The 11,793-nt window shown below is 33.4% G+C and overlaps 1 protein-coding gene across 1 annotated transcript; it reads left to right on the forward strand.

The window, feature by feature from the left end:
- Positions 1 to 1,550: 1,550 nt before the first annotated feature.
- Positions 1,551 to 4,597, forward strand: LOC140875833 (probable F-box protein At3g61730). The gene is made up of 8 exons (XM_073279635.1): positions 1,551 to 1,642; positions 2,434 to 2,633; positions 2,701 to 2,745; positions 3,075 to 3,239; positions 3,340 to 3,387; positions 3,707 to 3,877; positions 4,119 to 4,226; positions 4,515 to 4,597. The coding sequence occupies exons 1-8, from the start codon at positions 1,551 to 1,553 to the stop codon at positions 4,595 to 4,597; spliced, it is 912 nt and encodes a 303-aa protein (XP_073135736.1).
- Positions 4,598 to 11,793: the final 7,196 nt, after the last annotated feature.

Below are 11,793 nucleotides of genomic sequence, written 5' to 3' on the forward strand. Positions count from 1 at the left end.
ACATTGGTAGCTAGACTTGTTCTTGCAAATTTTTTTAAATATTTTGGTCTTGACGTTGGCATATTATATACCCTTTACTTGGTCTTTCTTTTCCCAAAAAAACACTATATTTACTCCAAGTCTTGATAAAAATGATCTTGTTGCCATTTTTTTTTTGGGAGGGGTTTTCCCCAATTCGAATTTCTCTAATTTTGAGAAAATTATAGATTTTCTTGATGAATCTGAGCCAAATGGCACAAAATTTTTTTTGACTTCCTCTATCAGTGAACCACGCCTGATATCTTATCAATGAAAGAAGGCAATTGGTCCTTAATTTGACTCAAATGAACATTTCCAAGATTTGGTTTGTCTTTTGTGTTTTTATGAGCCATAAATAATTGAAAGCTTAACGATTTCCTAAAAATATCACTGCATGGTCTTTTTTTTTTTTTTTTTTTTTTTTTAAAAAAACATGGTGTTTAGAAACCGGGACTAGTGAAAATTAAAATTCAAACATCTTGGGAACAATTGGTTTCCTTTTGAGTCGTATAAATAGTTTGTTTATTAAAACAATTATGCATAGAAAATACACATTATGAGACGATCTCATGGACAATTTTGTAAGACGGATCTTCTATTCGACCGATCTCGTGAAAAAATATTATTTTTTATGTCAAAAATATTATTTTTCATTTAAGTATGAGTCAAATCGACCTACCGTGAGACAATCTCATAACAAACCTAATCTAAAATATGTCTCGTGAAGAATGTCAAGATGATTCATTTGGCTTATCCCAATTGACTAACAGGAGATCTTGGCTTGATAGACGATTTGGTCTTCCAACCAAATGTATTTACCACAAATAGATGACATTAAGCAAAAATTCGACAGGAAATATGTCATCTTCGTGAAACCGCACCATAACAATATATAAACTGCCAGAATTCCTGAAAGTGTTTCACTTGCAGCTTAAAATGTCGGGCAAGATAGATTTACCGAATTACAAAATTTTGGAGATTTCTTTAAATTTGGTTGTTATTTTTAAAATATTTTATGGGTTATGTAATACTTGAAAATACATCTAATTTATTTTTGTAATATGCACGACAAGCTTTTTATTATTGTACTCATGAATCCAAATAAATCAATACTTACTTTCCAAAACTAAATAGATCACGTTTATTATTGCGTTATGTTGTTCAATAATTCAGATGTATAACATCGATAAAATCGTGGCGTATTATCTTTTGTCGATGATATATATACTACCGCGACGCGACTATCGACTAATTAGTGTACTTTTGTTTAATCATGAGAATTATTGGGTATTAATACTCTGATTATACTCACTAATCACATATATATAAGACTCCGTACAGTTCCACACGGGTCCCGCGAAACATTGGATCAACGCCCGCAACAAACATATAATTTGAATCCGCTGGCTTCCCGGGGATATAAATAGCTCCAAATTCAATTATTCTCTTCACAGTTCACACGCACATTTCACGTACTGATAATCGCTAGAAAAATATTTTCACACATTTCGAACTGAACGAAGAGCAAAAACATGGGGAAGCGATTGCGGAGAGCGAGATCGATTTGCTGCTGCGCCTCTCCTAGATTATCTGTCTACGTTTCTCGTCGATCGGACGTCAACTGGTTAATATGCCTTTTCGTTTACGTATTTCGAGTTCAGATATGGATTAACGAGTGTTGATTTTAGATACGCCAGTTTTCTGCTCGAAGTTTGTTTTTGATCGCCGGTAGCTCTGTTCTGTTTTAGTGAATTGGAGAATTCGTGGATTTGGATTTGTGTGCTTATGCTTGATGCGTTGTGAAATGATTCTGGGAGTAATAATTAGATGATTTAGCTGAATTGAAGGATTTGAGCTCTGAAACATCATAGCTAATTTGAAGTCTGTTTTGGATTGTGTATTTTTGAGCTTATGCGCTAATGAATGCGGAATGAGCTAGGAGAACGAATAGGTTGTGTCAGCTCAGCTGAACCATGCATTTCACTTCGACTTGAAATTTGCGTGTTCTGTGATTCGATGTTCGTGAATCTGCTTGACATTTTGTATTCAACGCCTGGTTCGTGTGTTTTTTACGAAATTGTTCAGTTTATGGATTAGATTTGTATTAGGTGATATGCGAGTATGATTTTTACCTGAAATTGTTTGAGTTTGAAATCCTGTCATCTGCGTATCCTGATCCTATGGTGATCAGCTTATTATCATTTTGTTTTAGATTAGATTTTAATCACATGTTTTAGAATTAATTGGCTCCGTTGCTTCGAAATTTGACTCAAAGCGCTGCCATGATGCTGAGTTTGAGATCTGCTTTTACTTGGTCACGTTTACGATCAGCGATGAAGACAACTTTTTAATTTTCATTTTTCTTTAAATTTAATGCAATTTCCGTCTGTTCGCATTTTGACTTGATGCAAAAAGGTATGATGAGGATATATGGACTGAAATTGCCAAGTTTATGGATGGGAGATCTCTGATAATGCTAGCAGCGACCTGCAAGTGGTTCAATCGTACCGTGATGGAGGATAGCATCTGGAAATACGCATGTTTGCGTGATCTTCAGGTGCCTGATCCTGGAAATGTCAACTTCAAATGGATCAAACTTTACACTACAGCTTTCGGTAAATTTCAGCCAGCACTCTCCCATAAAATATTTCAACAATATGAATTCATGAGTTATTTCTGCAGACGGAAGCCACTCATACATGTTCTGCCAAAAGGAGAAGCATATTGGTAAGTGCTATTTCTGGTTGTAGTTTCAACTTCTTTATTTTCTTAAACGCATGCAACTAAATATTGATCCCCCTTACTGCATTAGATTGCTGATTTGCAAACTGGGTGGAAAGCTCTGTTTAGTTTATGGCTTATCGTACACAAAAATCACATGAACCTATTCATCCTTTTGTATGCTACGCAAGGAGTATATCTCCAAATATAGAATCGAACAAACCTGGAAAATACTTCAAGTGCTTGGGCATGACATTTTGGTTTGAATTCAACACCAATAATACGCGTTGAAACTAATGTTTTTTTTTTTTAAATTTGTTTGGTGGAATGGATAGATTGGATGCGAATTGGAGCATTCTCATTTGATTCACAGGCTGCATTCTTGACTGAGAGCTTGGCAGGACCAATAAGAATTCCAAAAGAAGTAACGGCAAAACAAATGCTGCAGATGACTGGTTGTTGCGTACTAAACTCAATAAAAACCGGAATCTGGATTGCTGGTAACCAGTTGCCGTTTCCCGTATACCATATTATTATGCCATGTTTCATATTATTTCAAGACTTGACCACCTTCATTTCAAATTGTAATCATGTTTGAAGACTTGCAGCTTGTTCGATGCCCCATCTGCGACCTTGACGCGTGTGATGGTAAGCAGCAAACTAAACCAGTATTGTCTTTATAACTAGTGTATCATCAGATTTTCCTTCAACTTTCTGGAACCTACAAAATTATACAAAGACAACCAGGTCCTACCAAAGCACTCTAGATTTTATATTGGTAAATTCCGTTGAATCAATATATAGATGAATGAAATATGTCAATAGAACTCTTTTAGTTTCTTTTGATACATTATAATTTATATACGAAGCGGAAGCTTACAATTAATGCATCTTGTGATTAAAGAAGGTTGAAAATGACGGATGGATCAACACATGGACAATAAGAAATGGTGATGCTTTTATGCAGGAACAATGCAAGTCTTGGATGCAAGGCATATTGAGCTGTTCCTGGATGAGGAATTTCTAGAAGGTAATTGGGACTATGAATTAGCAGGATCCCATGACATAAACAAGCAAGTTGATGCAGCCTCTGGAGGGATCTTTGACATTGAGCACATCAAGGACGAATCAACCTCTGGTATGTCTACGATATTCCTTTGGAACTGATCATGATTTATGACGCCCTTGATTCAAACCCCACGAGTGAAATGATCGATCGAATCAGTTATTCACCAGAAGTTCTATTGAATTTGAAAACCAGTATTTTGAAACACACATCAATTTGAGGTCGTCTTTTTTTTTTTTTCCATTTGAAATAACAAGCATTCTTAACTGCAGGCAGATATGACAATTCTGAACTAACATTAAAATAATTTCAGATATTCTTAACAGTAAGTTATGGGTGGGAAAACGCACGGACTGGCAGCCAAAATCTATGGTAACCCTTCATGCAGTGGCAGTGAACACCAACTTACAACAGAATGATGGTAAGCTTGAAATCTAATTAACTTCTATGAAATCTTCAAATGCTGAAAAGTCCCTTTAAATTACCCCTTGAATACTGAAGTTCTAACTGAAATAAACTGCGTTTCTTTTAAGTAATTTTTTTTTTTATTTAAGTATATGGACATGGTAATGAAAAAGAGGTTTTCCTAAAAAAAACATATTAAAGAGAAGCAAGACTTAAATATGTACATGGTTCAGCCAGTTCAAGTTTAAGTGTATTACTTCTTTAGTTTCACTTACTGATTATCATTAATTATGATTCAAAGCAGGACTTCAGATCAAATACCATGTTATGAAGGCTGGTAAAAATGGGGAAATTGTTTCAATTCGTATATCTCAGCAGCTGCTCTAAATCCTGACTGAAATAGAGTAAGAATATTTCATCCATTTTTGACATGTTTACCTGGTTTGATCCGTAGCAGAGGAATAAAAATGTCTATTATTAAACGCGAAACATACACTCAAATGTTAAAAGTAATTCAGCAATATTTTCTTAGTTATATATGCCACTCTAACTCAGAATGAACTCACATATACCGTGTAGCAAGGAGAGGAGAGGTTTAGATTAAAATTTGTCCAGACATTACATTAGTGCAGAATATCTGGATTTGCCCCATTTGTTTGTTTTGGGTGTCTGTTTCTTGTTTTACGAAATGTCATTCCATCTATCTAATGATAATATAAAAACCAGTATATTTTAATTTCTTTATATGGTATTATTTTCTAAAACATCTTTATTTCATATTGATGTAATAAGTGTAAATTAGTATTTCATTATTATAATAATGACATAGATTGAAATTTGAAATTTGAAATTTAAAACTATCAATATGTGTGTCGTATGGTATAAAAGTAACTCGGCATTGTCTCCGTTCGGTGTATGACCAAATCCAAATGATTTTGTTGAACAAATAATTCCTTGGTTACATTTCTAAGACAAAATATAAATCTCTACAACAATTGCAATGATCTTATGAATTATTTATTACTGTCATGAAATAAAATCAAGTTCAATTGTAAAATAGAAGTAATAAAAATTATTTTTGAATTAAAATGATTTCATGTCAAGTGTCATAGATAATTTATTTTTTTAAAAAAAACATATCATATTACAAATTATAGTTTATTATACGTAAATGATACATAAATTGATTCATAATAATTTATTAAAAAAGAAAAATTGTATTTTTGATAAAGGGGTTACATTTTGGTCATGTGTCTATCAAAATTTCAAATTTATTCCATATATATATGCTCGATTCGATAAAATTGATCATACCTACTCAAAAATTACTTATTATGGATGTGTGGGGTCTTCCAAAGTTTAATAAACCAAATAATAGACTTTAATTTATATTTTTATTTCTCAAAATCACTACACTAAATTGAATTCATTTCATGCATTATTTTCATTGAAACATATCAACCGATATATATTTTCACTTACGCCAAGATATAAAAATTTTCTTATTGTTGTGAAAAAGTAAAAATTTATGGTAAAAAGTAAAAACTCCAAAACTCAAAATATATCAAACTCTACACTTTATAATATTTTTCTCTCAACTCAATTGTGTTTTTCATCACAAATGAAGACCTATTTATAGATTCACATTTGAGATTAGTCCAAAAATTAAAACATCTCTACATCATCACATACTAATTTTCCACATTTTACAACTCAATATTCAATATTCAATATTCAACAATAATAAAATAATATATTTTCAACACTCCCCCTTGTGATGATGATCGTCATATGATGATTGTCTTTATTACGTGTTTTATGTTGTCTCGTTAAAAACCTTACTAGGAAAAACCCAGTGGGATAAAAACCATAGTAAGGAAAAAAGAGTGCAGCCACGTAAACTCTCCCTCATGTTAACATGGGTGATTCTTCACATATTTCGTAGATTGCGCATCTCAATGTTGTATATATGCTTTCTGAATATCGTCGTGGGAAGTGCCTTTGTGAAGAGATCTGATGAGTTCTCACTTGATTGAATGTAACAGATATCAATATCTTTATTCTTCTCCAGCTCTTGAGTGTATGCAAAGAATTTAGGAGGAATATGTTTAGTTCTGTCACTTTTGATGTATCCTTCTTTCATTTGGGCAACACATGCGGCATTATCTTCATACAGTGTGATTGGATTCTTGTCCACTGATAATCCGCAAGAAGTTTGGATATGCCGAGTCATTGATTTAAGCCAGACACATTCACGGCTTGCTTCATGTAGTGCAATAATCTCGGCATGATTTGATGAAGTTGTAACAAGTGTTTGTTTCTGTGATCGCCAAGAGATTGCAGTGCCTCCACGAGTAAATACATATCCGGTTTGGGAACGTACCTTATGTGGATCAGATAAGTATCCAGCATCAGCATAACCAATTATTCTCTGATTTGTATCTTTTGGATACAAAAGTCCCAAATCCGTCGTTCTTCGTAAATAACGGAATATATGTTTAATTCCGTTCCAGTGCCTCTTTGTTGGACATGAACTGAATCTTGCCAATAAATTTACTGCAAAAGATATGTCTGGTCTAGTGCAATTTGCAAGATACATAAGGGCACCAATGACACTTAGATATGGTACTTCAGGACCAAGAACAACTTCATCATCTTCACATGGACGAAATGGATCCTTTTCTATATTCAATGATCTGACAACCATTGGAGTACTTAAAGGATTTAATTGATCCATATTGAAACGTTTAAGGACCTTCTCTGTATAATTAGATTGGTGAACAAAAATTCCACATTCTTTTTGTTCAATTTGTAAACCAAGACAATACTTGGTTTTTCCAAGGTCTTTCATTTCAAATTCTTCCTTCAAGTATAACATCACTTCTTGAATTTCTTTATTCGTTCCAATGATGTTTAAATCATCAACATATACAGCAATAATCACGCATCCCGATGTTGTTTTCTTGATGAAAACACAAGGGCATATTGGATCATTTACATATCCCTTTTTCATCAAGTGTTCACTTAGCCGATTATACCACATTCGGCCGGATTGCTTTAACCCATACAATGATTTGTAATTTCACAGAATAAAATTCTCTGGGTTCTGAACTTTGTGCTTCTAGCATCTTAAATCCTTCAGGGATTTTCATGTATATATCACTATCAAGTGATCCGTATAAATAAGATGTAACAACATCCATTAGACGCATGTCCAAGTTTTCAGACACTACTAAACTGATCAAATACCGAAACGTAATTGCATCCATAACAGGAGAATATGTTTCTTCATAATCAATTCCAGGTCTTTGAGAAAAACCTTGTGCAACAAGTCGAGCTTTATATCTCACTATTTCATTTTTCTCATTTCTCTTTCGAATAAAAACCCATTTGTACCCAACAGGTTTAACACCTTTAGGTGTAAGGACTATAGGTCCAAAAACACTACGTTTATTTAGCGAATTTAATTCAACCTGGATGGCATCTTTCCATTTGACCAATCCTTTCGAGTTTGCATTCACCAAAAGATTTTGGTTCATTATCTTCATTTACGATGTCACATGCCACATTGTACGAAAATATCTCATCAATATCTTGTACATTCTTTCGGTTCCATATTTTTCCAGTATTAATATAATTGATAGAGATTTCATGATTCTCGTCAGTTTGTGGTTCTGACAAAATATTTTCATCATCGTGTGTTTCTTCTGGAACACCATTTTCTATTTTCTGATCATCATTTTTCTCTATGTATTTTCTTTTCCGAGGATTTTTATCCTTTGAACCGATTGGCCTTCCACGCTTCAGGCGTTTTATGACATCATGAATGTCTTCATTTTGTTTCTTTGGAATTTCAACTCGAGCAGGGGCATTTACAGCAGGTATATATGATTTTGTTACCCCTTTTGTGTCTGCAAATGCATCTGGCATTTGATTTGCTATTCTTTGCAAATGCACAATTTGCTGTACATCTTTATCACATTGTTTAGTTCTAGGATCCAAATGTAATAATGATGGTACATACCATGTGATTTCTTTTTCGATGTGTTTCTTTTCTCCCCTAACATTGGGAAGTTATTTTCATCAAAATGACAATCAGCAAACCGTGCTGTAAACACATCGCCTGTCTGAGCCTCAAGATATCTAATGATTGATGGACTATCATAGCCGATATAAATACCATTCTTTCTTTGAGGTCCCATTTTTGTTCTTTGAGGTGGTGCAATAGGCACATATACCATACATCCAAAAATTCTCAAATGAGAAATATCTGGTTCTTTGCCAAATACAAGCTGCAATGGGGAGTGTTTATGATATGCACTTGGCCTGATGCGAATCAATGCAGCAGCATGTAAAATTGCATGTCCCCATATAGAAATAGGGAGTTTCGTTCTCATAATCATTGGTCTAGCAATCAACTGCAGACGTTTAATCAATGATTCAGCTAATCCATTTTGTGTATGAACATGAGCTACAGGATGTTCAACAGTAATTCCCATCGACATACAATAGTCGTTAAAAGTCTGGGAAGTAAATTCTCCAGCATTATCAAGTTTATTTCTTGATCGTATATTCGGGAATTGATTCCGCAATTTTATTATTTGAGCCATCAATTTTGCAAATGCCACATTCCGAGTGGACAATAAACATACATGTGACCATCTGCTAGAGGCATCGATCAATACCATAAAGTATCGAAATGGTCCACATGGTGGATGAATTGGCCCACAAATATCACCTTGAATACGTTCAAGAAATATGGGTGATTCCTTTTGGATTTTAGCTGGTGATGGTCTTATAATAAGTTTCCCCAGAGAACATGCCTTACACTGAAACTTATTATTCTGAAAGATCTTCTGGTCTTTCAGTGGATGACCACTTGTATTTTCTATAATCCTTCGCATCATTATTGAACCAGGATGTCCCAATCGATCATGCCAATTTGTTAGTATTGAAGAATTTCCAATAACCATATTTGATTCGATTGGACTTATATGTGTATAATGCAATCCAGTAGGGAGCATTGATAATTTCTCAACTACATATTTCTTTCCTGATTTATATGTAGTAAGACACATATATTTCTCATTTCCTTCGGTTATTGTTTCCGTATCATAACCATGAGAATATATATCATTAAAACTCAACAAATTTCTTTGTGATCGTGGTGAATATAAAGCACTATTTATCAAAAAATTTGTATCATTAGGTAACAAAAATTGTGCTTTGCCACATCCTTCAATCAAGTCTACAGGACCTGATATTGTATTCACCATTGTTTTTGTTGGTTTTAATTCCAAGAAATATTTTTCATTTCTGAGGATAGTGTGCGTTGTACCACTATCTGGTATGCAAACTTCCAGTGCATTATTTCCATCTTTGATCATAGCATTTTCCATAATGATCTTCAAAAACAATATGCAATAAAATGAATTAAGAAAGATACATGCAAATTATAATATGTTACAATTTAATTGCAGAATAAAACAATATATGCAAAATATAATATGTTTTATAATATAAAAATTACATTGTTACATTCTTTTCCCACCAGTACATTTAATCAATATCTTCGAAATCATTCAAAAAGTAGGCAGCATCTAAATTCATTGAACCACTTGTATGGTCAATGTTTTCAGTAAAATTGGTCTCTTTTTCTTTCCCCTTTATTGAATCTTTATAGAGCTTACACAGATGCTCAGGGGCTCGACAAGTTCTTGACCAATGTCCTGGAGTGCCACATCTATAACAAACACTCTCAGTTCTTTTTGGATGATTTTCATTTTCACCCGTATTATCATGCTGCCTCTTTTGTGGGTGGTTCGTGACGTTCCTTTGAGATGAGTTATTGAAATAACTATCTCTTTTATTTTCAAATCCACGGCCTCGACCGCGATCATTTCTACGCCCACGTCCACGCCCACGTCCTCGTCCACGACCTCGACCAAAATCTTGTCTATATCTTTGATTTTGGTTTTCATTTTTACTTACGACATTTGCTTCAGGAAATGCCGTTGAACCAGTAGGTCTGGACTGATGATTTCTCATGAGCAATTCATTATTCTTTTCCGCCACGAGTAAACATGCGATGAGTTCTGAGTATCTTGAAAATCCACGCACTCTATATTGCTGTTGTAGAGTTATATTTGATGCGTGGAATGTGGAAAATGTCTTTTCAAGCATTTCCATCTCAGTAATATTATGCCCACAAAATTTCAGCTGTGAGACAATTCGATACATCGCAGAATTATAATCACTCACCTTTTTAAAATCTTGGAATCTTAAAGTATTCCATTCATCTCGTGCGGTCGGAAGTATAACTTCCCGTATATGCTCAAAACGTTCTTTTAACCCTTTCCACAAAATCATTGGGTCTTTTTCGATCAAATATTCACATTTCAACCCCTCATCAAGATGTCTGCGTAAAAATATCATCGCTTTTGCTTTATCTTGTGAGGATGATATGTTATTTTCTTTGATAGTTTCGTTAAGACCCAATGACTCGAGATGCATTTCTACATCGAGGGTCCATGGCATATAATTCTTTCCGGTTATATCAAGTGCAATGAATTCGAGTTTCGCCAAGTTCGACATGGTGGTACTAAAAAATAACAATGCATTTTATTAGTTAATTTCCATAAATATGACAATACAAAATAATGGAAGAACGTAAATTACAAGTGCGTATACAAATAGAGAAAAAATATGTGTTGGAAAATCGCTGGTGAGTAAAAGACTCGTGAGCATGATGATCATAGTCGTTATGAAAAATATCCTTATAAATGTCATCATCTCCATCTTCGAAAAAACCGAGGATAAAATATTTTGAGAGAAAGAATGAATTTGGTGTGATTGAAAATGAATTTGAGTGAACATATTTATAGGGCAAAAACTAGCCGTTTTGTTACCGTTTGTGACCGTTGGGGGTAAAGAAAAAATTGAGTATGTGTTGAATAAAAATTCGTGATAATCATGTAATGCATATAATGATAATCATAATTAAATAATTATGTATATCATATCACATTATTATAAGGTCAGTGTCGTAGACAACCTTTTATATAATGTTGTGAAATTATACCAATATAGTTAGTATAAAGTCAGGTATAGTATATCATATCACATTATTATAAGATCGGTGTCGTAGACAACCTTTTATATAATAACATGAAATTATATATTGATACAGTTAATATATATATACATAATAAATATATATCACGTTATTGTTTAAAAACCTTAGAGGCTTTTATACTTGTCGTATCCCTTACCGGGAGTGTGGGATGTCGTCTTAACATCCTCCCAGGATTTATAACAAGTTTTGAAAAAAACTTATTTTCATAACATGATATTATATATTAATATATACACAATAAAAATATATAAACAGTAAAATAAAAATTCTTACTTGTTGAATATTTTTGACTTCTTCTTGTATTTTGGAGCGTCGAAAAATATAGAGAACCTTCGAGCGATCGTGCTGATAACGTGTTGTGAAAAAGTAAAAATTTATGGTAAAAAGTAAAAACTCCAAAACTCAAAATATATCAAACTCTACACTTTATAATATTTTTCTCTCAACT

This window comes from Henckelia pumila, chromosome 1, assembly GCF_033568475.1.
Source record: "Henckelia pumila isolate YLH828 chromosome 1, ASM3356847v2, whole genome shotgun sequence".
NCBI classification, from domain to species: domain Eukaryota; kingdom Viridiplantae; phylum Streptophyta; class Magnoliopsida; order Lamiales; family Gesneriaceae; genus Henckelia; species Henckelia pumila.

Coding starts and splice junctions, on each gene's coding strand:
- LOC140875833 (XM_073279635.1), top strand. CDS start 1,551: ATGGGGAAGCGATTGCGGAGAGCGAGATCGATTTGCTGCTGCGCCTCT. Junction 3,240..3,339: donor AACCGGAATCTGGATTGCTG/GTAACCAGTTGC, acceptor TCATGTTTGAAG/ACTTGCAGCTTGTTCGATGC. Junction 3,388..3,706: donor CGACCTTGACGCGTGTGATG/GTAAGCAGCAAA, acceptor GCTTTTATGCAG/GAACAATGCAAGTCTTGGAT.